Here is a 26916-nt window from a genome sequence, read left to right on the forward strand (position 1 = left end):
TTACTTCCTGCGATGGCAAATTATGCATCATCACGCACACCACCGCTGCAAGATAATATGTTGCACTTTTTGAAGTGTGTAACGGAACCGGCGGATCAAACGAAAGCCGCTGCACTTAAACATTCCGGCTGCAAATCCGGCTGCAACATGAAACACGAACCGTGATGAAGGTGAAGTAATTACTCATACCGCACTAGACGAGCGGCGCTCGGTTGGCGTTACACGGCGCAACAAGAGCCGTGCACGATTCATCAAAAAAGACACTGCATTCGTTCGCTGTCTCGCATACCCCGGCGGGAGTATTTCGTGCATCAGCACCGGAAACAGTGGGAGACAGCTGCCGGATTGTTGCCGTTGTCTTTCGATGTACGTTTCCTAATCTTCCGGGTCTCGTACCTCGTACATTCCAACGCCTTTTGACACGCCACCGGCACCATCGTCGAAACGTTTGGCCAAACCGATCCATCATGCGAACGTGGCTTCCGTGGCCGGACGCTTCGGAATAAGTTGGGTGCCACACACACAGAACTGTTCGCTTCTTTTATCACTCAGATGTAACCGAAAGCCCAAAAACCATATTTCATCAGTGGTCGTGCACGAAAACCCCATAAGCATCGTAGCGGGAGCTGGCTGGCGAAAAGTTGGAAACTCAACGAGAATGGCCGATGATAAATTGACCACTCGAATGAATTATAAATTATTTATCATTCATTTCTAGTAACTTCATTCCGAACCGATGGCGGAGGGATGCACCGAGGTGGACCAGTGGGGTGGGTGGTCAAACACAGGGACGAAGTTTGTTGCAGTAGTTCGTAATAAATTCATCATATTTTATGCCGACATACCGTGCGGTCCGGTTGGCTGGGTGATGGTCCCTGCCCGGTACAAACTGTTGTCATGTCCGTGTCTTGATGCGGCACGTCAAAATGTTGTCACCAAGTGACAGCAATTGTAACCGTTAGTTGTCATTTAGGCCTGGTGCGGAAAGCAAGTGGGAGGGGAAAAGATGCAGCAGGGAGAGATTAAATAGTTTGCATACGATCGAAATACGTGCCAGGTTTCGCAAAACATTTACAAACAGATACATTGATCACAAGTGCATAGCAGATTGATGCATCGCGTTGGAAGGTTGAGCCGCAAAGGAATGGATGTTTTTACAATTTCATTTTCTTTAAACGTTTAAAATTTTCTTCATAGAACATGTCACTTTCGCCTTTACTTCTTTTTCCACCTAATTCATTTAATAATCATTCATAACTTTGTGTCGCGTACGGCTTGATGGATTAGATTACACGCGCCAGTAAGACATGTCCCAAGACGCTACAACGTCATTGCAACCCCAAGTCACGTTCCGCTAACAATCATCCTGGCCATCCTCCAATCCAATACAACCGGCAGAACGCACAGTGACCAGGCGTCTCCATCGTACGTGAAACGTTTCACCACACTCCGGAGTTTCACCCTGCGGGCAACGGCCGCAACACACCGTACCGAGTTGTATGGAACAAGATATTTTGCATAACCAACTACCTCTCGGTGAATCGTGTGCCTGAAAGCATTCAATTTCGATCGTACTTTTAGCCATTGCCGAACGGACCAGTAGTGATGGATCGTGGAGTTATTGGCATCTCCGTACCGAAGGACGAACGAATGTGGAAGTGGATTTGCTGATGGAACATTGGTCGTATACCACGATGCAATGCCAACCACTCGATCAACTTTGCCATCGCATGCATTCGGGGTAGCTGTACATAGAAGAAGAAAAAAAAAAACAATCACTGCCTTGTCCGGAGCGGCAAACACGCAACCACCACGGGACGACTACGGTCGTAAATCTTTCGCGATGACGAGCTGTGGCAGAAGGCGAGGCAAATAAGTTTTCTATAGTTGCTGGCGAGATTTGCATACCATAAAGCGCGTGTAAGATGTGACAAACAAAAGAGTGCTTATTTTACAGCTGTCTGTCCTTTACCAAATCCGACTGCACACTGCAAAATATGCGTGGAACTGTAAAATAATAAAACACAATGGAAGTTTGCAAAGTACATCGCGTCTCAAAACGACACCAATATAACAGTTTTTTTGTGTTGAAATGTCGTAAAAAATTATTGTTTTCATTCGAAAAGTTGTTTAATTGTATACATTACATCGTGAAGATAAGACTCGAGCGTCCGAGTGAGTGCACTATTGCAGGGTTTTCAAGGTTAATTGACTAAATTTGAGTTCATTTCTGGATTCTGTACAAATTGATTGTGGAAATGTGTTGTAGAAGATCTAGAATTCTTCCCAACTTCTAGAACTTTTATAAAATGACATTTATTATGTACAAAGCTTTTTTGTTTTATACAAATAATCATAACTATCCGTTTATTATAAGCGCTCGAGAGGAAAATACTCAGAATAATGTTTGGTCTCATATTGGATGGTCTCATAAGGATATTGGAGGAGCAGATACATTGACGAGCTCTACGTCTCGCTTCGGTAGGTTTGTCTTGTTATGAGAATGGCACCGAACAACCCAGCCCGAAAAGTGGACAAAGAACGTAATGTAATGTGTTCGACTGTGAGCATTTAAGAGGACACAGCTACCGTAGACCAAGACCACGAGGCGATTGTTGCGGCTGATAGGTAAGTAGTATCTGTTTATTATATCAGGAACTGATAAAGTGTCAATAGAATCGATTACAGATTGTCATTGAAGTAACTGAATATTAGAAGTTTTCCAGATACACCTGGACGTTTTCCAGTTCAACTTGTATCGAACATAGCAAAACGCGCAAAACCCTGTAACATACGGAACTAAGGCGCAACCTTAAGCTGCATTCTACCCGTTTGTTCAGTAATTGCCGGCTGGATGCGTTCATTATCTGCATTTACTTAGCACTATTCCTGTGAAATCTCTGTTTTACTTTATGGTACATTCAAACATTGCACCAATCCCGCCGCCTAATGGAACGTGGGTGAAGAACTGCTCCATCTAAATGCTTTACCGGGGCTCTGTTTTATGGTTACTCTCGTACCATCGTACTCTGCATCGAGGGAGGTACACGAAAAAACACCCCCCGTGCTTCACGTAAATGGCAAGACGCAGATACACACAAGCTCCCTGCAGACAAATGTATCATCATTTTTCTTTTTCAACGCGCTGTAAAGCTTTACCCAACCACTTTCTAACCACCAACGAGGGACCACCGAGCAGCGATGCTTTGGTCGCTCGCCCTACACCACAGACGAACACCGTACCGGACGGAAGAGTCTTGTGCCCGCAACGAACCTCGGTGCTGCTTGGTTGGCGTGGCCGGTGGGTTCTTCGAAATATTTCCGAGCAAATTCCCGCGTCGTTCGTGATGTCGTTGCCTGCTGCGATTAATGTGGAGCTTTTCCCGTTCGGTGACGTTCCGGGACGATAATGATGGAGCGCACAACACCATAGCGACGGCCACGTTGACTCGACGAAACATACCGAAGAAAGCTTACGTATGCGTCACTACCGAAAGGGCGTACAGGGCGTAGAGTGGAGACTTTGGAAGAAGCGTCTTGTGTGCCCGTATGTACAACAAAACCCCGAGGGCCCTTTGCGGGCGTCCGGGTGGATGGAATCTTTGGTTTTGGAAACTAAATAAATTCCATCCCGTGGGATTCGGTGTCTCGGTTGAAATTGTTGTTGCTTGCTTTCGCCCCCCCCCCCCTCCCTCCCCCTTTTTTTGCCAGTTACCGGTCGTAACGATAACGATGTTGATGAAAATGTTTGTAAGCCAACGGGTTGCTGCACTGTCGTAAATTCCACCGTAGCATCTTGAGGTGGCCCGCGAGCGATCTTTGCGTAAAAGCGTGCTAGAGAGCCCGTACGTGAGCCAACCATCGTGCCAGTTGTGCGGGAAGTGCTCGAAAACCTACCCAGCGTGCTCGCAACGCTGCACACTCAAATTAATTACATTTTTGTTTTCGAGCAGGTCGATGAGTGCCTGCAGTGTTGCAGAGATGCTAGAGAATCAGAAATGCGATGAGTTCTGACGATATTGAACGTGTGTTTCGATACGAACTGCATCAATCAATTCGTAAACTGCAATTTAAAGGAGCTTCATGCGTTACATATGCATTCAACGGGCACAATCAGCTCATAATTAATCAATTATGTTGATTGTTTAACATTCCAGAACTGACTGAAAATTTAAAACAAAAGTCACATAAAAACGCGAAGGTCTCTTTGTTAAAGAGTATTTCATATTCGATTTGATAACTCGTAACCCAACGAGAAAGTAATGACTGCGCTTTACCATCACCAGTACGCCATTATTACGAGCAAATGCACTGCGAACAATAAAAAAGCAATTTATGAATTTTGTATCCAATTACCTGCCGTATTTGTTCAAATTACGCTGGCTATCGCATTTCTTACCCACCATCACCACTTCATTTATTTTTCCCCATTTCCTAAACCAATCAAAGCGTCCAGTTTTGCACAACCATATTTATCGCAATTACGTGACCATTTGCATAATTATGTAATGATTATTTGATTTCGCTTTATTTATTTATTTATTTTCGATATTAAATTAGTACCGCAACGTTCGAGTTTTCCCATGTTATTTTTTTTGCAGGAGGAAATTAAAACTCCAATGAAAATGATCGATATAGTGATGTGTGTAAACAGGGTAAACAGGGTAAACCTTGCACAAATGTCTAATGGATTGCAGATAAATTAATAAATGCATGTAAAACCATACCAATTATCAGCGGATTTTGTGGGGGCAGGGTGCGTTAGAATTCAATTTCAAACACACAAACAATTTCATCGAAGCAGGCGAGATTTTTTTGGCATTCACTGGCACAATGTATCCCGTGCAGCAATAGCAAAAAAACAAACCCTGTTTCGAGGCCCTTTTCCAAACTGCAGCCCATTGTAGTATCGATGGCAACAAGTTATTCGGCACGGTAAGAGGTGGTTGGGAGCATTACAGGGAACGGATCAATTGGCTTCCAATATAACCGACAAATCGGGTGGGTTTCGGGACGGTGAGCCCGCAAGAGAGCTGGTTAGTATGCATTAGAAGCACTAGTAAGTGCAATATTGCGATCGGTTGGTTGGCATTGGTGCCACCCACACGATGGCTATGTAAATTGCGAATGATAATAATATTAATAACAACACTTTTCCCCTTTTCCAAACCGGGAATATTCTTCCTTGTCGATCCCGGAAAATGGATGCAATGTGGTTGGTTGGATGCCGTTGCTTTTGCCTCACTTAAAGCACACACATGCTTCCATTTTGGTGTGGGAGCAATGTTTCAACATTGATACGTACCCGGATGTATTGAATTATTGGCAATGCTCTGACGTCACTGACCTGGTAAACCGATTGGATGAACAAGCGAAAAAAAAACAGTACTACGAGAACATGCAGGGCAAGCTTTTGTTTGTGTAGCCACTGTCACGTAAAACTCGATTACCGTACACTCATTACCATGCAAATGGCCAAAGGGCTCCTGGCAGGACAGTTAATGTGTTTTGTTTTTTTCGATTTCCTGGCCACTCTCGTGCTCACTTTCCGTTCTTGTTTTCCTTTCATCCAATGGCGTTTGCAAAGAGATACAATTGCCTTGGTGCTATATTTTCTAGCTCAGTAAACAGTACAATGTGTAGAGATTCGCAAGGAATCTATCCTTCGACCACTGGCACTGATGCGTACACAGCCATCTCCAACATAATTTTCCCACCCCAAAGAAATATAATTCGATTTTTCGATTCATCAAACTGGGCCGCAACGTCAAACAATTACTCGCCGGTCAGTACCGGAGTGCGCGCGTCCACGATTATGGTGATTTTATTTGCAGTGCCCGAGTTCGACGCTTTAATTGAGTTTACACATCCGTACGCAAAAAGAGTTCCATGTTGGGCATGTGTGTGTGTGTGTACGCTTTCAATTACTTTAAGCACAGCCACCCGAATAGCAGCGCAATCGGAACACTAATTATAACATTGCGCGTTTGCCAAAGCATCCGCGGGCGGTGGAATCGTTTCAAGCTGCACACGAACGCACACGGCACATTTTAAATAAACATACCGGCACCTGGTGGGGCTCATTAGCTTGGCGTGCTGGCGCGATGGTTAGCAGAACTGTCATAAACCGCGAACTACCACCGCGGGTACGACATCCTTTTTCGCACAACCGGGGGCAAATCGGAATCGGCAAGCTCTGTATCGTCTCATTATGACATGTCGCTATTGGCAGCTCGCCCATGTGATGGATTCCGGGAGCAACTCTTCCTGCCGGAGCGACATCAATCAGCTCTTGTTTATGAAAGTGATAAACATGTGTATTTTTCCCGTCTTGTCGTTTTCTGTTCTAGGCAAGCGTTGCATATGTTTCATCATTTCCCTACATTTGTCGGTGGGGGGGGGCCCGTCAAGTGTCCATCATCCCATATATCCACAGTGCAGAGTGCAGTGGAGTGGATCGTGTTGCTAAAAGCTGTGTAAATAATTCGTTTGCTCGTTTCGGGTTCTGTGTGTGTGTGCAAGTGGCTGCTCTATATCTATTTATGTTATTGATTTACCTTTTTTCCCCACTTTCCTCTCCACCCAAAGCCTAGGCAGAAAAGCATATCACTTCGTAGGACAGATTGTATGCCTTTAAGGTGAAATGGAATCATTAACATGGCGATTAAATTTGTATCAATTTGCTGCGCTGTGAACATGTGTCGTAAAAAGTACAACGAAATATTTCATACTTTTATTGGATTTCTCAAAAAAAAAAACGGATATTGAAACGAAATACACACATAGATCACCTGCGTACCGTATCACCGCGTGGGTTCCGCGATCCAACCCCAACCACAGCTCTCGTGCGTGGGACTGGGCGCACCTACTGGAAAATGCCGTAATGAAATATTAAAATTTTATTTCCATGCTATTTCCCGAATCTACCCCGAAAAATCTCAATATTGCTACCCGCTTACTACATGTTTCAAACGGTACAGCGTTTTGGGGGTGGTTTTGAGTCGGCCGTTTTTTTTCCTGTGGTTGCTCAGATTGTCAATATGTTCCATCGTTTGGATTATTCCGCAGAAAAAAGGATGGTGAAGTGCTTAATATGTACCCGGACGACATTTATGAGTTTTATCCCTCACTCCAGTCTCAAATGATAGAATTTTCGAATGATTTTTCTTTTTATCTGATATGGTTTGGGGAAGAATTTTACACACACACACTCACAAAACAATCACCAATAAATGGAGTTTTATTTGTTTGAAAATACCGGAATGACATTTATTACAATTTTATCAATTACTTTTTTAATGAATATCGTTACTTTCAACCTCAATGAAAACACCCATTTTTAACTTACTTTAATTGCTCTTTTTACCAAGTTCTTTAACTAACTATTTACGCTTCCTAAAATTCTTAACTATAGCTGCCTAAATTATGCTTCTTCGACAACACTGTCCAGCGCACTGTCCGAATCATCAACCCTGGAGACTTGCATCAATCGCTCCAACAGCGTCGAAAGATTATCTCCAAACCCGTAGGCCGGCAGCTTTGCCAATTTGCGCGATAACCGGGTGACCGGTGCGCACGTTGTTTTGACCGTTTGTCCCTCGGTGACCACCGCCAGCTGCAGAATCACGGCAACGATCAGAAGAACCATTATGCCACTGCGAACTGCTCCCATCCTCCCAGCAGTGTATTCGAACGTTAGTAGCGAAAGTAACCGCTGCTGCTGCCACGGATGACAATGTTGCCGTACACGATGGCGCACACGATAAGCACGGAGCTTTTACGCTTTTCTCCGCCGACACTGCGAGTGTCGTATCTGTGTCGTAATGATGAACCGTGGCGAGTACGAGACAATATCCGACTTGGGGTTGGTTTACTGTATCTGGCTTCGGTGCACCCCGAACGCTTGTTAGCTGGCAGCGAAATGGTATGGCAGGTCTTTTATAACAAGCTATCAACTTGTCCTCCGAAAAAAAGAGAAACATTCTTCCATTGCATCGATCGTAACTTGAGATTAAGATTGCATCATTTGTGGAGGTCGCACCTGTCCCCACACACGACACGGGGCAACCTTCGGCGTCCGGTGGCAAAGGGGGCCACCAAAACTAGCTAGCGTAACAATAGGAGTGGCAAAGAACCAGCCATGATAACCGACAGACCAAACACGTGGATCAAGTGTAGTAAAAGCGATAGCAATCGCTGGTTGGGTACAATGTTGTCTCCATGCAGTAGCAAAGACACAGCAGCATTAATTTGTATGTTAATTGTTATTGCTTAAGTACTTCTAGCTGCAGAATTCAGTATAATTTTGTTTAATTTAGTTTCACTTCAGCAAACAATTCTATTGTATCTTTCTTGAGGGCGCTTTTATTTTACTTTTACAAATCCTAAAAACTCAATTACACATTTTCTTCGACTTTGCCCGGTTTTGCAATGTATAATTAATTCCTCTCAGCCTGTACTCCACCACTAAAGCATCAGAAGACATTACATCACCTTTCCAGTTGAGTGTTACAAATAGAAGAAAACAATTACAGATCGCATCTGGAGATTGAAAGAAACAAAGTGTACCGAATCGCTCAAACGACCGTTTACTAATTATTGCTCTTCGCTGCTGTGCGAAGCTTGCACGGAATTTCCTTATCGTTGCGAGCTGTGAAAAACAACAAGTTGGACAGCAAACAAAAGAAGTAAGCAAGCAAAAAAAAAGCCACCCTGCGACCGACTACGGCCACCAGTTGGCCAGTTGGTCGCTGCCACCTTTTTCGCCTGACAACCATCATTAAATTACTTGACTTTTGTTACAAGCTGTTTTTCTGCATTCTTTACTTTTCCACACACACACACACACACACACACACTCGGCTGCGCAAAAGGAAAATCCTTTTCCATGGAGAAATCAAGACTTTGTTCATGGTTTGATTTAAAGCGTGCGAAGAAACAGTGTCAGCGTACAAATCACGCACATCCGCTGCGAACCTTGGGACGTTGGTGGACAAACGGCACAAACACAAGCACACACCGGTCCCGATCCTTGGCCCGAGTGGGTTCTTGAGCGACATGAAGTGGTCCCGGTTATGGGGCACCAGTACGAAGGAACGTTACCATCCCCAAACCATCGTACCCATTTTCAACGCCTGCCATCGCGGGTTGGCAAACTGTTAATCATTCCGATCCGTCCGGACGGGAACCCGACCGCCCCGGCAAGAAGACACGCGAATTGTGTTTGTCGCGAGTTAGCCACGCGATTGCCATTGCTTTCGCTGATTGATGATGCGATTGAAGCGCACAAAAGAGCATAATAATAAAACATAAAAAAGCCCCGTTGTCGCTGGCAAGCTTTTGTAGTGCGGGGCGGCAAAGCTCTGGCGATGCGTAGCATGCAACGAAACAGGGCCAGGACAGCAATTAGAACAATTCCTAATTGGAAATTGATTGCTTCATCAGGGGAAGAATGGCAGAACGCAACACCCTGTATCGGAATGGTTTCTTTCAGACATTGGGTGTGTACCTTTTTTTTTCTCCGCGTGGAATTCTTTTGTTGTACAATTTTTTACGCTTAACCAAACCGGAAATGGGCGCCAGTAAAGACGCTTATCGAAGGAATGGATTTTTCATGGCAAAGGCGAACAAATAGCCTTTTGTGTTTTGGGTGCGAAATGGCAGACATTTTAACGTGTTAATTTTATAAGGTTGGTAGTAGAGACGCGAGCTTTGTTGTTGGGTGAGCATTATGTCTCCTTCTTCTACCCTTTTGAGAATCAGTTCTTTTAATGGACCCTGTACTTTTAATGGACCACGTTACTTACCAATTGTTTGTACATGCAAAGGTTGCTTGCATAGGTTGATTAATTAGTTAGAAATCACACAGAAATATTATCATCCACTGATTCTCGATGCGGAACAAGCAGAAGTATTTATTCTTACCATTGTTTACAACAATTTTTTGGGGTGGCTCGGTAGTGTATTGGTAGTTTACACGACAGGACCGGTCCAAAATCCCATCCGGACCAATCCCTGTACGCAGGACTAACTATACCGCTTGGGTAAATAATGTCAAAGAAAGTCGATGTGGCAGGCCTAGACCTCTTGAGGTTGTTGTGCCGATGAAAAAGGTTGTTTACCGCAAGGGAAATACAAATGTTTGTTGTTTGTACATTTTATAGATATTTTGGACCTCTTGGATCACTTTTATTTATTATAGGGCAATGTTAAACTGTTAAACTTAAATACTAATACTAATATTAACTCAAATACTAATATTACGCATTAAAGTTATCTCAGCAGTATGAACCATACAAACCAGGAACAACAAGATCGGTGTGTCTCATTCGTTCAAGAGAAGGTGGCAAATTATTATACATGGTTTAAGAACGACTAATAACAACTTGTAATAACTTAACTTTGGGGCAGATCTTGCAGGAAATGATAACTAAATGAGCTCTTTTAACAAGTATTTCAGTATAATCTCATTAGTAAATACAATCATTACTCATTACATTACTGTATTTACTAATGAGATTATACTTAAATACTTATTAAAAGAGCTCATTACGCGAAACAGGATTAAAATTAGTTACACATATGTGCAGCCAACATAGTTTCGGTAAGCCGAATGAATGGATTAAACATCGTTCTTATTACCAACCCCATTTTGATGTTACCATTTGTCTGGTTGCTAACAGTTGTGCTGTTTTGCCACGAATTTGCATCATTATAATGGCACAACCAGTTCGAGTTTTCGAGCAGCTAGATAGAACTTCCTATAGAACTTCTGCATTCCAATATCTAACTGGGATTGGTGGAATATTTTGAAGGTACTGTAACTGCGAGGTACTAGTTACATGAATTAGACTTTTCCCAGTATTTTTCTGTAAGGCAGGGTCTCCGTAAGCATATAATCTCATTACGCTACGCTGCAGTTACGGCTGTACGTGGTAATATTATTATGGATCGATTTCGAGAACTCGTTAATGAGTACAGCAACACATCGTTGTGAAAATTCTATTTTTATTTAATATGTTTCGTAATAATCACAGTCGATAATTTGTTTCCTATACGTCGAATATTATCTGATCTCCACCAGTGGTGTATATCTTAAAACTTTGAGCCCTCCATCATATCAAACCAATGCAATAAAGTGCAAATTTAATCCGCTTTTTCTCTGCCATCAATTTTCCCTTCCCTACCAAACGATTCAATACCGTTCAAGTTGCGATTCGGTAATCGTACATCTCACCGCACCTGGCAGTTCAGCTTACCGGGCCAATTGATTTTATAGCGCTTTTTTTAACACTTTTCCGGAGCATTTTCCCATCGACGCTTGCCGAAAACTTGATCGCACTGTGTTGCACCTTGGTAGCACGGCGATAAAAAGAACATAAAATATCATCATACTCGTACACGCCGTAGTGTGCAAAGGATTGCAAGTTCTTTCCATTACACACACACATACAAACGGGCACAAGCCTTCGTTGGTTTTTTTTTTGTCCTGTATGTTAAAATTCATGAGCAAAAGTTGCATTTTAAGTTTGCTGCAAGCTCCGATGAAAGGAACCACCACCGGCGCAATCCTAGTAAAATGTGCATGTTTGCGACAAATGCGCGGAACGATTTTGCTGTTTTGCGAGATCCGAAAAGAAACGTTTCGGTGGTGTATAATAACGAAGGAAAAATCATGGCCCATGAAAATGTCGGCTACCGGCGCTGGGTTGTGAGAAAAATAACTGGGAGACGCTATAATTCCCACCCACCAGGGCGGAAACTCCAGTTTATTCAAATACAAAACCGACAAGTTTACCGTTGGTGATCTTTTTTTTTGGTGTTGCTGCATAAATTTTCTTTTCGCTACACGATCTTTGTGTGTGTGTGTGGGTAGAAAATGGTAATTGTAGTTTTGTCATGCTTTGCTTTGCTCGTAAAATTTGGCCTCAAAAGCGATGAGTTTAAAATAGTTAATTCGTTTAGAAAAATGTATTTGAATAACAACTCTTGCGCCCTTCGTACGAGACTTGTTACATATTTTTACTTCAAGTACTCTCTTCTTTTGTCTCTTTCTCCTGCTCCAAAAAAATAAACGATTGATGCCGCATTTTGTCACTCTGTCTACAACCACCCACCGCGAAGGGGCAGGTAAGAAAGGGCGCGCAACAACCAACCAATGAACAGGTTGTGGTGCCATAATTTTAAAAGTCAACTCGGCATAAAACCGAACCCCCCCTATGAAGTCCGTGGCTGCAAGTGAAGCGGAATGGAAATTGAATCAAAATTTGTTCCCGCAAGGAGTACACGACTTTCCCACTACAATTTCGTCTCTCGCTGCGCTGAAAATACCCGAAATCGTGCCTTTAGATGGAGCGTGAAAAAGCTCTTAGTTCTGCTAATAAATTTTATGAATTTATCCTCCATTTTCCTTTCTCTTTCTCACTCTCACTTTCTTTCTCTCTCCACTAAATTGCTTAAACCTCTCAGCGTACGCGGACGCTTTCTGCTACAGGTTGGGGTCCTCCCAGTCAAAGGTAACAAGACCTTTGCCATAATTCAATCTGCTTTTTGGTACCAGTGCAGACAGTGTGTGTGTGATTGTGTCCTCCAGTCAAAAAGAGGTACGTATGGTACGCAAGATGATGAAAACTGGTACGTTCTTGACACCTCCAAGGAGCCAAGACTACGCTCACACACAAAGCAGGCCGAGAAAAAAAGCGGCAAAAATCCTTTACTGTCCATAAAAACGCGAAAAGTCTGCTGGTACTATGGTGACTGGAAAGAAAAGGGGGACCACCCGCAACCAGCTGGCAACTCGTTATCATTCACGGAATCGTAAGAAAACGTGCCACGGTGGGGTCGTTCACGCCTCCCCACAGGGGGATCTTTCGCAGTGTGTTACGAAACGAGCGTGTGTGTGTGTGTGTGTAAAAGGGGTGAAGAAAACATGCCATGTAAGCATAAATGAGTTCATAATTTGTTATCTCATCGCGCTAGCAGATGAAACGTACCGTACTTATTCACTTAAGATCGATATTTCCTGCTCGATAGCAGCAACTCTTTTGCGTCGTACAGAATATTTTTAACGTTTTTCCATATTTTGAAGCCATGAACCTTACAGTTTCTTAAGTCATACATTTTCTTTCTCTCTTTCTCCCACCCGTTCCATTGCTGCCCAAATAATTCGGCATAGTACGGTTACGGCTTAGCCCCGTGCCGTATCACATCAATCAAACAAGTCCATAAAAGCGTCATGCTTATCGGTAATTACCCAGCCAGACTGGTCGTGCTTTTCCGTTCGTCGGAGGATTAGGTCACTGCCTTGCGCTGGGTCACTGTACTGGGAGGCACCGAAATGGAAAACCGATTTTCGGTAGTGACGATTCGATTGACTAATAAATCTACGCCCCGAAAGTTCCCCATGGTCGATTGGATCCATCTAGAGTGGGAATGGTGGGATGGTAACTTTCCACTCAAACATTCGTTCCGTTTCAATCGCGCCCCGGCATGGTGGTACCGAAATTTGCTTGCGACGAGTTTCTCAAAATCTTCGAAAAGACTAACAAACGGAATCGTTATAACTTCTACTTCCTGTTTATTCGATAACTTTTGACGATTCAGATCTCCACCAGTCGATCGTTTCGGGTCGGCCGGAAGTAGTTAAAGTTTTTTGGGTGCTTGGGAAAAAAAAGTTATCTTCATTATACTGTGAACAGTTGGGTGGGACAGTTTCCGACACTAATTTTCATTTCCTCCTGTTAACGGGATAAGCGCCAAGAAACGAAAGAAAATATTCGAAAATCTTTCTACCATGGTATTTCATCCACAAAAAAAGACTGAGACAATGCAAAAACTATTCGGCCCCCAGGAGTGCTATCTGTCTCATTTCGAATTCATCATAGTTTCAATTGCTTTTTTTGTGCTGGGATATGCTGTGATCCTATGGGTGCCATAATACGTTCAGAGCTATCGATCTTAGTAGTCGAATGTACCGAGCATGCTTCTTATATCGGCCCCTCGTTTGTGATGGTTTTTGATCAAAACTTCAAAGAGCAGATAGAATATAGTTATGTTTTGTCACCATGCATACAAAACAATGAATCAACATATATTTCCTTGTGATTTTTTTGTGCTGTGACACTCGGTTTGCAATGCAATATCGCACAGCAGCGAGCAGTATCTCATTTACATAGCGTCAACCATATTGAGTTGTTGAGCACGTTCAACACCCGAATTGTTTGGAGCTTTTGTTTCACCTAAAGGGAAGAAAGCTTTGCTGTCAACTGTCAACTGGTTAAACGAGCAATGGCCATGTTTTGTCACCATCGACATGCTACTGTGCGCCCTGTGTCATCCATATTGAACAAGATAATATTGTATTAAATATGAAACATGGCCCAGGATGGTTGTCCACCGTTCGAGATGTTCCGTTCAGCATGGTTAGCCTTATGCATATTGGATGAAAAAACCATGTTCGATCCTACCGCCACACCGGAAGATGAAACGAAATTCAATTCGGTCGCTCATACACCCGTGGAAGGGTGAAAATCCTTCGGCAACCCGAGGAAAAAAAAGGGGAAAGAATCAACCACGATCCGAACAACTGGATCACGTTGAAGCTATCGACGCAATGTGTTACCAGCACGAACCAGCCGAAAGGCGGGGCAAACCCCGTACCAGCAACCTGTGCGACACGGGCAACAATAAATTGCTTCGTTTGAAACTGAAATCGTAATGAAAACGTAATAAAATATGTAAGTTCCATCCCGGGGCACTGTTTGCCGTTGCAGAAACATCAATGATGAATGGCATCGAGTTCTGGCCGGGTTGGCCGTGCTGTCAGCTGATGCGGAAGATAGCAAAGGCGCACTCGAGATGGGAGTGGAAAGGCGCGTCCGACAGTGGAAAGTTGTTGGAGCAATGAATTTTCGATGCGGCTGTGATTTGGCGCCTAGGTATTAGAGCGAATGTCTCGTCATAAAATCGCGCGTATTGGATATCAATGTTTAATCGCGTTCAAATCTTACACACATCTTATTAAAAGTTTTATCAAATCTATGCTCAATGGAATGATTAGCTCGTGTACAAAATCCACTTAACCCTAAAAGTTTTAATCGATGACGAAATAAAGCAAATCGATCGTGAGATAATTTGATCGTCCTGCGTGGTGCTTTTCCGTGAGCTTTTTTTCTCTCCCTTTCTCATGAACACCACATGCTGTCCTTTCGCAAAAATGCACGTGGTCGCAATTGAAACGCAACAAACACAATTTCCCCGAAGCCTTCTAAGGTCCGATGCTGGGGTGAATATAAATCAGCCATCCAACCGGTCCGATCGTCCCACACTCTGCGCGTACACCGATGCATATTAAAGAACGCCCAGCTGCCGCACACCAACAATCGGCACCCCCCAAAAATCTATCCACCCCAAATGGAATGGGAAGCGAAATAACATGGCAGAAAAATAGCACATCCCCGGAATGCACCTACATATTTCATGCGAGTTTTCATTTGAATGGAAATGCAATAAATATTAGACAGCGAGCGAGCTATCCGTATGCAGGTGCGGATGGTCGATTGGTGGGAACGGCCTGGTATGAGATATGTAGCCGTTCAGTTCGTTCGAACGAAAAACCCGGCACGAATTTCTAACCGAAAACATGGTCGACAAACTTCAAACACGAAACACTTTTCCCGCTGGCGCGCCAATTTGGGGGGGTTCGGGGGGGTGGGTATCGATGGTGACGCCAATAGTAGTAGTGGCCAGTTTTGTTTCTGCTCATGCTTGACTGCACGAAGAGCGTGAAAATGAGAAGAATCTGCCATTCGGATGATCGGCCCACACAAATTAAACGTGTGGAGCAGTTGTTTTTCTTTTCTCTTTGTTGCTTCCAAACACTTCCAAATACTGTGTTCGAATACTGGAAAACCACTTTATTCGAATTGTTGCACCCATTTTGTTGGGTTTATTTTTTTTCCCAGTGCGAACAAAGCGAGGAAAAAAACACGCTGGTTAGGCAATTTATCCAACTGTATGAATAGTGACGGATACGCAGTAGACCTTGCGAGTTGGGAGTTATCGACAGATGATATTTGTTCGCGTCGAGCGAGTGCAAATTAAGCTGTAGTAGGCTTTGCTCGGGAGTTATGCGAAGTGAACTTTAAGCGCACTTCACGATGTTTGGAAAACTGTCATCGAGGCCATGGTCAGTACAGTTTACAGTCAGAAGTCTGAAACGAAGTTCTATTGCAACACAATATGGCAACGAATTGGGGACTAATGGCCATCATCGGGATCTTTTTATTGATTATGTCAACTCAACGCCTTGGCTTTCTTCGGACAAGTGATGAAACCTTCTTGCTGGATAGTTCGGGATGGGTTCCACACCGAGAAATGGGCATCCAGCAAAGGAAGCCTTGCATTTCCAGTGCCCAATGGAGCACACGCCCCGTAGAAGCCGTTGCAGGAAAACATACCCAATTACCGGCACACGAACAAAGGACCGGTAGTAAATTGATAGAGTGCTACTTTGAAGGCTCTTCTGTGCAATCATTTAACCGCAAACAGGTCGACATGCAATCTGCTCAAGGCGCCACACTTCAACAAAGTTCCAGCACCGCACGCCGTACGCCTCCGAATCAATCAGCGCAAGGCGTTACGCTGGTACCGGTGCCGGTAAGAAACGGACCGCCCGGTAATGATGGAAGAAAGTTTCCTGGAATTGATGGTGAGTATTTTATGGCCCGGGACGGTATGTATCGATGCCTTCAAAATGGCCTCCGTTCTCCACCGTTCACAGGAACGTTCGACTGGAGGATGCGCTCCGGTCACCGAGTGGCGTCATCATTGAAGTTGTGGATTTGTGGCATGATACGGTGTACCGGGCCGTTGCCACCCGAGCAGTCGATAAACGATGCACACCGTGCCGAAGGGCTTTACCAAAGTGCAACCGAGCTGATTGGTAACGCCACAGACAGCGGTGGGTTGCGGGGTGTTGCGCACCTATCTGGAGCACCCAGAGCACCAGAGCAAAACTTGAAAAGGCTTCAAAATCACTTCAACCCACAGACAGGACCCATCTGCGCTTCGATCTTGAAAGTGGAACACAACACCACCGTTCATGCAACAGATGGACAGCGGTATGGCGCAATGTTCTCGTGGGAATCGCCCGAAGGATATTGGTTGCGGCACGAAAGAATTGATAAACGGAAACAATCTGAAGAGCTGTTTGGTATCAACTTTTTGGACAACTTTGATGACTTTGCTGTGTGGAACATGTGTCCCATGCCGGCGGTAAAGCTGTGCACGGTAAATACCCTCGAGAGTCCGTTGCCGTCGAACGATAGCGCCCATACCGACGGAACCGACCGGGTGTCGATGGAAGGTTGGAGATTTTTTTCCGAGCCGCACCCAATGTATGATCCCGTTTCTTATTTTGTGGTTGAATCCTGTTTCCAGACTATGTACACTACAACTGCAGCGAAGACGCTTCGAACCGAGGGGAACGCATCGTAGGTGGAAGAAATGCCGACACGGACGATGCTCCATTCCTCGTGTCCCTTAGAAATCTTCACCATGAGCGACGGTACGGCTTTGGAAGTGGGTTGTTTTGCGGTGGGTCATTGATTAGTGCCGACCGCGTACTGACCGCAGCACACTGCTTAAAGACGAGAGCGTCCAACATGGCCGTAGTGGCCGGCATACTGAATCGGTTCGATCGATCCGAACGAATGCAGCAACGGCGGGTGTTCCGACACCTGTCCCATCCGGGCTGGAACTCAAGGACGATGTACGCGGACATTGGGCTCGTATCCTTGCAAAGCCCGTTCCACATCAGTGTTCCGTTTAGCTCCGGCAGTTTAATGCCGATCGAGCCGACAGACCGTAGACCAACCACCGGTGAGCGCTGTACCATCTACGGCTGGGGCCGAACTCAAGAAGGTCCGAAACAGTTCCAGCCCGTCTGTCTCCAGAAGGCCGTCGTAACCGTGCTGGAGCTGGAGCGTTGCAACCGTTCCCTGCACCGGGTTGTAAACGTTCCGGACGGTACGTTCTGTGCCGGGAGCTTCGCGGGTGGAGTCGACGCCTGTCAGGGCGATTCCGGTGGGCCGCTGGTCTGTGGCGGTGCACTTTATGGAGTCGTTAGTTTCGGTTGGGGCTGCGGGAGATCCCATTTTCCCGGCGTGTATACCGATGTGTTCGTGTACCGCCGGTGGATTGAAGCGTCGATGGACAGCGACCCACGGACGTGGAACGGTGCCGGGCCTGTGTACGACCGTCCGGGATGGCGAACCGTGCTGGGTGTAATAATAATGTTTAGCACCGTACGGCTGTCGTAAAACGTCGAACGCGAGTGGCGTCGGGTCCATTTTCTTCGAATTGAGTGTTAGAGGCGGGCTATGGCAGCGTATAAGGAACTGTCAATTATTCCGCCGAGAGTTAAGCGTCCGCGAGCGGCGCATTAAAATGGCTACGGCAGAATGGTTCGAGGATGATTCAGAAATGGTGTGCCCGGTGCAATGCTTCAATGTACGTTAATATTTTGACACAGCGCAACCATTAGGCGCAAGAGTTAGGTATTTATTTCAATAAAAAAACAAACCCAACAGTATTCTCATCGGGTTTATCCCTTCCAGCGAGGCAATAACATATACGATGAGATGAAATTTTAGAACCCGCAATAAGCTCGTATACCGAACGGTTAATGATATTTATAGTCTAATTCCATACTGTCACGGCGGAGGTCGATACCGTACCGGTCTCCTTTACACCGGTTATGGTAACGCCAACTTTAACTATTCCACTTAATTAGTTTTAGTTTTACGAGCCCAACTACCCGTGCAATGGCGTGGCCCGAAGGGTAGTTGTTACGGGACCAGGCAAACTAACCCACGACGTGTACATTGTCACCGGTAGTTGCAGTAGTTTGCATCGGTCGTTTATGCCACGGACGGGTGAGTGTGCTTCAGGTGCAACCGGTTCCTGGTGCGGAACGATACTGTGCATCGGATACCGGTGTTTCGGTGGTTTAGCACCTTCAAACAATGGCGACTGGCGTGTGTGTGTGCCTGTTGGTTCAGCACACAAACGAAGCTACCGCTGCGCTGTAAGTAGTATGTACAAGGAACCAGGAACCCCCCCGGTGTTGGGCTGTGGTGCATGGGACAGGACGGCTCGAAATGGGAACGTCCGATCCAGTTGGTCCGAGTCAGCGAATCAACCTGGGCGCATTTCCTTATGCTGGCTGAACATAAACCATTGGACTAACCACGCTCAAATATAAAGGATGTTGCCAACCTACCTTCGGGCCCCTAGGTCTCTCACGCTCTTCGCTGCTCTTGGAAAGCTTTTCCACACGTTGGTGGATGAAGGTTTGATCATGCATATTTTATTCACATCGCCTCCACATTTTCTCATTTTTGCCCAAGTCTACGATTTCTGCAGGTCGTTTCGTCGAGCTCCCGGGCATGCCTCCCCCTTCCCCCCTTCTGGCCATCTGGTGATGATGTTGATGATGATGAGCAACGATTTGTGGCAACCGCTGGGTTTAGTAGCAATAGGGATTTACCAATGGAGATGAATTTTTGTTCCCATGGTTGCGACTGTCGGGGCAGCTCAACGTCTGGGTCACTGAGTATAATTTATGCTAAAGAGTGCTATCCACCATCAATGGCAATGGGGTGCCGTGGAGATTCCTTCCATCCATTCGGTAAAGCTACACAACTTTATGATTAGCACCGGTTACGGTCGCTTTTCTTCGTGGTTCACATGGGAGCATCAATTTGCGCGTGGAGATTCGAAGTTAAGATGTTGATGGCAGCTTATTTCTCTGAACACTTATATAAGCCAACCGTATCTGGCAGCATCTGGAATGAGGGAGGAAAATGGATAAAAAATTCTAATTTAAATTGTGACATTCATCTAACCGGAGTGTGTTAAAGTGTTCAGCAAAAATCTGGTACTGTAAGTCTGTGGAATGCACATTCTCCTTCGTTAAGGACACTGTGGGCACTTCACCCACCATGAAAAATTCCCAAACATGGTGTGGTTTTTCTTGATGAAGAGGACATTTTTCGTGCATAACTTTACTCACGCTCAACGAAAGAAAAAAACACACACTCTACCTTGTACTACAATTTAGACAAGTTTGGGTTGTTTGAACTGTTGCTGTGCAGTTCACAAGACGTACCAAACCTCCCTCCACCAAGCAGGTGACACATGCTCGATAAGCATTCTTTTCCGCCCCGGTAAACTTCGGAAGCCTTAATCAGAGTAAATACCATCAAGCGAAGGGCGCTCGGTGCGAGTGGCGGTAGGTCAATAGACAAGTCAATTTGAAGGATTATGTGCGGTGCCTTTTTGTCGCTCGTAAAGATGGCGACACTTCAACCATAAGAACCAACCAAACATCAAAGCTTCCCGTGCCAAAGTCACGTCGTGACTCTTCAGTTTGTTTGCATTTTCAAGGGCAACCCGGGGGGGGGGGGGGGGGGGGGGGGAGGGAGTGGGGGCGGGCGTTCAAATATTCAAACCGTCTGCGAATGCGTGGTAAGGTAAATTTGTTCGATAAATCTACGATCGTTCCACAGTGCCACATCCTTGGCCCATCCTTGCTGCTGCATGACAATTTGTTGCTCCTTTGAGGAGGCGCTTTGGACTGGGAGCTTTCCGAAACAACCGCTTTATGGTAGGGTGAATACAATTTAAAAAGCTTTTCTCCTGCCCACGGGCCCCGGGCCGTGTTTCGACCGGGAGTGTTTGTTTGAGTTTGGGCTTGCTGCGTTTGCATGTGTTTCATGCGCGGGGCCAAAGAAAAGAGCAATTTACTCCATGCTCCAGCTCCATGGGCAGGCACAGCGTGTTGGCAGAGTCTGTGTTGGTCTGTGTAAAGGGCAGAAATAAAATAAACGATCGGCAAACCGAGTCGGTGGAAAGCGAATTCAATTTGCGAAACAAATCACACTTCCGGGCGAGTTCGATACTTAACTGTTTGCGCGTTTTTTGGTTTGGCCTAGGACGAAACCCCCCCTCATTTCCATTTGACTGTTGCACCGGGATTCTGTGTGGGGTTTCTGCTCCCATCGTAGTTTCCTTTTTGATCTTTTCATTATTTTCTCTTTTGCGCCACAAAGTAACGTGGAAAGCTTTATTTTATTACCTTCGCGGTTCACGTTGGGAAGGGAAAGCTTCCCGTTTGAAGCCGTAAGAGTGAATGAGGGAGAAAAGAAAACAGAACGTTCACTCCTCCATCCTGTTCTCCCCCCCCTGCACCCACCCTTACCCTTGCATTACCTATCGCTAATGTGTGAGCACGATCAAGATCGACCCATTCGGTGGTGGCGCCAGCATATCGGCAAGAAATCAACCATAGCGAAGGTTTTTCCCCCTTCAGGAAAAAAAGGATCAGAACCACCCCCCCCACCCCCTCCCAAAGAAAAAAGGAAGGTATGCCGGGCACAAATAACCTGTGCAAATGGTGCGGATGTACAGGGAACGAAACGCAACGAAATGAAAATTGAATTTCTTCACGTAGTTCGTTTGCTTTCCTTTCGGTTCGGCTAACTGCAGGCGTACCAAGGAAGGGCACGGGAAAAGCCAACAGGGCGTACAGGACGTTTGCACCAGCCACATTCCGGGCATCAGTTCCCGGTCCCGGCGAACCGTTTCTGCCGTGGAACGGTTAGTTATTCTACGCTTTCATTTCGTCTGCTTCGTTTGCAGTTTGCACAATTCATTACACCCTTTCCTACCCACCTCCCCCCACCACCTACCCCCCCCCCCCCCCCCCCCCACTACTCGGTACACGGATTGCTTTCTTATGGTTTACCACGGCAAATGGTTTTACTTGTTGTTCCGCCATTGGGTTTGGGTTTCGCCGTGCACACGATGGGCAAAAGGTGGTCAAATTGTGGTTCACATTTTTTAAATTAGAGATTAGAGTTTAATAATTGTTTATAAATTTACTAAACATTTCTCATGTTTAAAATACTCTTCATTTGAGGGACTCATGCCAGCTAGCCGCGATTGAATTGGAAGCGCTTCCAGGAAGTTCCGGTCCGGCGACATTTTAATATTCCACAGTTCCCGGTGAACCATTTTTCATTTCGCCCATGTTTGCTTTCCACCCCAAACCCGCCACCACCTAATACATCCATTAAAAATCGTAAGATGAAAGGTTGTTTTTAATGTTTAATGAGAAGAAAACTGTACATTCGAACGTAAACATCATCCGTGCGTGCATGTTTACTTTGATTGTCACGCATGAATGAGCGCTTGTTTGATAGGTAATTTCAATCTTCCATTGCGAAAATAAAAAAAGATTCATCGCCTTCTATCTCTCTCTCTCGCAATCAGAAGTATTTTCGCTGCGTCGACGATAGCTTTCACCCTAGGTGGCGCTTTATTAGTGTCACAGTGAATGGGTCCACAAATTGCACCAGCATCGGGGTTCACCTCCACGCTCCACCTCGTCCCCATTTGTCGGCACCCAAACCCCCAAAGCGGACCACACCGTACCGAAGCAAAAGCCATAATGTCACCGGAGAAGAAGGATACATTGTACCGGTGCAGGACCGGAAAACTTTTCCACATCCACGCTCCGCTTTGCCCCTTGCGCCGTGGGAGCCAACGAATGGGAACCAACATTGAACCGGCGGGCAAATGAAACGGTTGGCGGCGACGGTGGCCGTGTTGTTGCACCGTGAGACAGAGCACCCGGATATCAAGGCAAACAAATATCCGGCTAATTCCGGTTACGCGAACCGGTCACACGGAATGGAAGGTCATGCCAAGTGGGCTGGATATCATCGGCGCATCTGGCAGTAGGTTTATTCAAGGATTTTTATTTCCCGCTGTGTAAACGTTTCGAGAAGCTTTCTCCCCATGGCGCTGGGGTGGGGGAGGGATTGGGGAGAGGGGGGAAGTAGATAAAGAACACGACGGGTAGAATTTAAAACTATGCACCAAACAACCACTGTCGCAACTTCAATGCTCGCCTGAAAAGGACGAAAGTTCCACAGAAGTGTGCACAGAAACAATTTGTTGAAGATTTTTCATTACGCTTGTGCTCTGAAGAAGGCAAACAAAAAAAAAACACACACCTCCAACGGATGCCCCCCGGAGGGCTAAATAAACACAGCACAAAACGCACCGAGTAATCGAACACCGAACAGAATGGCTGGATGGTCTGTCGTTCGAGATATCGGAGGTTGCACGGCTTGGCAACACCGGTACGCATTTCGGAAAGGAAAGGCCAAAGCATTCGAAGGATAAAAGCGTGCAAAAAAACAGGATCCCGTCGTCTCGCTGTCATCGTTCTCGGCGGTGTAGCTTTTCCTTTTCCGCGCAAAGTTCGATTCTACTGCGTCTTGGCAAACTCCTTCGAGACGAGCATCGCTGTACAAAGGGTGCCCAGTAGTGGGCACGTGTACAGGCACGTGTATAGCAGGTTGTTGTGTTATGCTTTGCTCTCACTCTCTTTCTCTTTCGCTCGACGCCGCACTTGGAACAATATGCCCGGCTACAGACACAGTCGGCCAAACCACACCGCACGAACGAACAATGCGCAATCATCACGGATTTCGTTGCGAGGTTTTTCACCATTTTGCCCTGGCAGTTGCTCTCTTCATTTTGCTCCACCAATCCATGCGAATGATTCGCTTAGTCGCCACAGTGGAGTGGACTTTCGTGTTGCTCGTGTAGTCGGCCGCGCTCCATGTAGCATTAGTCGTGTGTTTGGTTTTGTTCGCTTCTTACGCGCTTGGTTTCGCCTTAAAGCTCATGCTAATTTATTACGCTTTACCCGAAACTCCCGCGCCCTGGTCAGGGAGAACCGCACGGTAGCCATGAGTGAGCAGATTCACGAGTCAGCTGACGTTGCTGTGGGAGATGAATGGCTAGAAACAAGAGTAATGATGGCTGTAGATGATGCTTGACGAATGAGGGCGCTTGTTGAAAGCTAATCGATAGCTGTAATGAGATTTTTTTTCGTGTGCCTGTGTGTTTACCTTTATGAGGAATTAAATAAATAAACCGAATTTCTGTGGATACGGGTAGGGTAGCAAGAATTTGATTAAATTTCCATAAGCAACATCCTGTCTTTTGACTTACAGCAGAGCAGAGTGGCTGCTACGAACACGGAAACAAACTTTCTACCCCGGGCGCAACCGGTCGAAACCACAAAAACCCTACCGTTGACTTGCGTTGAGTCCCTCCCGCACGCACCACAATATCTGTTCTAATCTTCACGAGGGTCCACAATCAACCATCATTGTAGCCGGCGACCATTCATTTAATTGATGAAAGGCCAAGGATAAAACCGGAACGCTTGCTCGCTTTCTAAGCCAGCCAGACAAACCGCACTTGCTCAACAGTAATCCGGTGCGATGAAGTAGTTACCGCAAGAAGCGAAAGTTTACCGAAAAGTTTTAGTGATCGACACAAGGCAGGTGGAGGCAAGGTGGTACTTATACGTGTTGGCGTATCGTTGGCTTTTCTTGCGAGGAGAAGTGTTATCTGGGAAGGCAAACTTAAAATCTGTACACAGTGTTGCTACTAATATGCTAAGTTGTTGTTGAGATATCGAATATAAGGAAATTTAAATTTAGACACTAACGTGAAAGATGTTTCATGAAAATGATTTCAACCTGCTTAACGCTGTAGCGTATTATTAAAGAACCGTTCGAAAAAAAAATGTCCACATAGTTAGTTAAACCTGTTAAACAATTTTATGCTTTAAAAATACCCTTCTTTTTACATGTTTCAATTTCTATACAAATCATAAGACAAATTTGCACTGTTTGCTATACAATTTCAACAAAGAAACGTTTGTGATTGACCAGTTTCTCTGTGACGAGTTCCTTTGTTGTCATACTTGCTACCTGCACGGGATTCATTTTGGAAGTATTTCAGGAGAAAAATACACTTCCAGTGAGTTCCCGTTTTGTACCGCTTGGCAAATGAGGAGAAATTCTTGCTCAGATGAGACATTTAGAGAGCATTCATTTGCGAGAAGACGGTTTATTTGCAGGAGACGTTAAAAAGAGTTTGGAAATAACGTTCTCTGCTTTTTGACGTTCTGTTTGGAAAACAACAAAGATTACGTTATAAATTCCGGGAATTCTCACAGAGGTCGCCACTATCACTCACAGATGGCGCTTGCGGTTGAATCGAGCGAGAGACTAAAGGAATACTAGTGGAATTGAGACATACAAACGGTGAGATTCATTGCCTTTTTTCCGTTAATTTAGTATTCTTTCAGAGCTCTCCTTTATCTATCGTATTCTTGATAACGATCGTTTGATCAAATTTCTCAACTTTAAAATAGCCGTTTACGGTAGCAATTCATCATTGTAGGTACCGGATACGAGAATGAATTGATTTACAGTCTGCTGCTGGATGAAGAGAGAAAAAATCCACCCGACAAATCAATTTCACGCTACGTTAGGTCCTGTTTTACAGTAAATTGGAGCGCTTTCCACATTATCGCTTATCTGGTTGACTGCATGTCCACCGTCTGTTTGCTGGGCGGTTCATAAATATCGCGCGTGCTCCCGTCCTGATCAACAAATTCTCCACCCCACTGCAACAAGGAATGGAAAAGATTGCGCTGGCCTGACTGTTACGATATTTTCCTCTCAACAGGCAACCAGTTCGTAAGTTCCTGGTAAAGTTTTTGAATCAACAATCTGCAAAGGGGCATTGTTTTCGTGCGTTTTTTTTTTATTCCTTCTAACGCAACACACGGTATGAAATTGGACAAAGGCGGAAAAATAAAATGGCGGGGGAATATCCGTAATCCTTACCGGGCTTTGCAGTGCCACTGCTGGAACGTGTCCAATACCTGTTGCTGGTCCCTGGCAGGCAATGCAAGGAAAGATGGGAAAGGAAAAGGACAAACGTGGTGTGGCCGTGCCGGAATTTTCTAAGGAAGTCATTTTTTCGGAAGGGATTCGAACGTAGGAATGCCACTGCTGGATGAAGGAACTCTTTTGTTACTTAAACTTTCTGCATTCCGTTCAAGTTTCCATTGGAACTGAAGGTCCATGGAGAGATGTACAGGCAGTGCAGGCACCAAATGGAGTACAACTCCCGCGGGAACGCGATGCTTTGCACGATCGTTGCAAAAAGTATGTTTATCATAACTTATACCCACACTCCTGCCGGACCTGGGACGGAAAATGGGGCCAAAGTAGGTGGGCAAAAATTTATAACTCAATTCGTTTCCTTCCTCACGAAAGTTGTTCACGAGACACGGGTGAGTTGGGTGAGGTGAACGAGGCGCGGCTTCCGGATGATAGTCGAGACGAAACGATGGTAAATAATCATAGTCCTACGCTTTGCGTAAGGTCGATTGGGCAGAAAAATGGGGCGTTCTTTTTTTTTGTTGCACAAAGTCAAGCATAACGAAAGTACTTGTCTGGTTGTGTAGCAGCTGCCATCTACTCTACGGTAGCAAGAACTAGACAGGGAACTGGGAAACAAATGCCCACAAAACCCATATTTCATACAAGTTTTCTTTCCCCGGGTTGTGTGGTTTTCCAGCGCCATGAAGGGGTTTTAAAGGAGTGATATTCCGCGTGTCCAAACTGAACCGAACGCCCCGGAAGACGCAGCTGTTGGCCGCTGTGGGCACGCTCGAAATATAGTGAAATAAACTCCACATTATGCTGCGGATTGCAGAACTCTCCAGTCTTCAAACTTCACTTGCAAGAAACGCTGCGCCTTAAATTGAAATGTGTGTACAGTGTAAGCCGTACGAGTGTGTGTGGAAAAGACACGGAAAGGCCCGACCAAATAACCTTGATGCTTTCCTGTGCACGAAGAAAAAACTGGAGCACAATTGCCAGGGACGTTCAATCGTTTCCAGCACTAGACTACGAGGGCGATGGTGTACGTGCACACTTTTCTAACTGACACGCTTCAAATTGAATCGTG

General features: G+C 45.3%; 1 protein-coding gene across 1 annotated transcript; it reads left to right on the top strand.

The window, feature by feature from the left end:
* Positions 1-16239: 16239 nt before the first annotated feature.
* Positions 16240-18320, top strand: LOC128712937 (uncharacterized). The gene is made up of 2 exons (XM_053807802.1): positions 16240-17365; positions 17440-18320. The coding sequence occupies exons 1-2, from the start codon at positions 16240-16242 to the stop codon at positions 18318-18320; spliced, it is 2007 nt and encodes a 668-aa protein (XP_053663777.1).
* The last annotated feature ends 8596 nt before the right edge of the window (positions 18321-26916 follow it).

Source organism: Anopheles marshallii, chromosome 3 (assembly GCF_943734725.1).
Source record: "Anopheles marshallii chromosome 3, idAnoMarsDA_429_01, whole genome shotgun sequence".
In the NCBI taxonomy this organism is placed as follows: domain Eukaryota; kingdom Metazoa; phylum Arthropoda; class Insecta; order Diptera; family Culicidae; genus Anopheles; species Anopheles marshallii.

Coding starts and splice junctions, on each gene's coding strand:
- LOC128712937 (XM_053807802.1), top strand. CDS start 16,240: ATGGCAACGAATTGGGGACTAATGGCCATCATCGGGATCTTTTTATTG. Junction 17,366..17,439: donor CGACCGGGTGTCGATGGAAG/GTTGGAGATTTT, acceptor TCCTGTTTCCAG/ACTATGTACACTACAACTGC.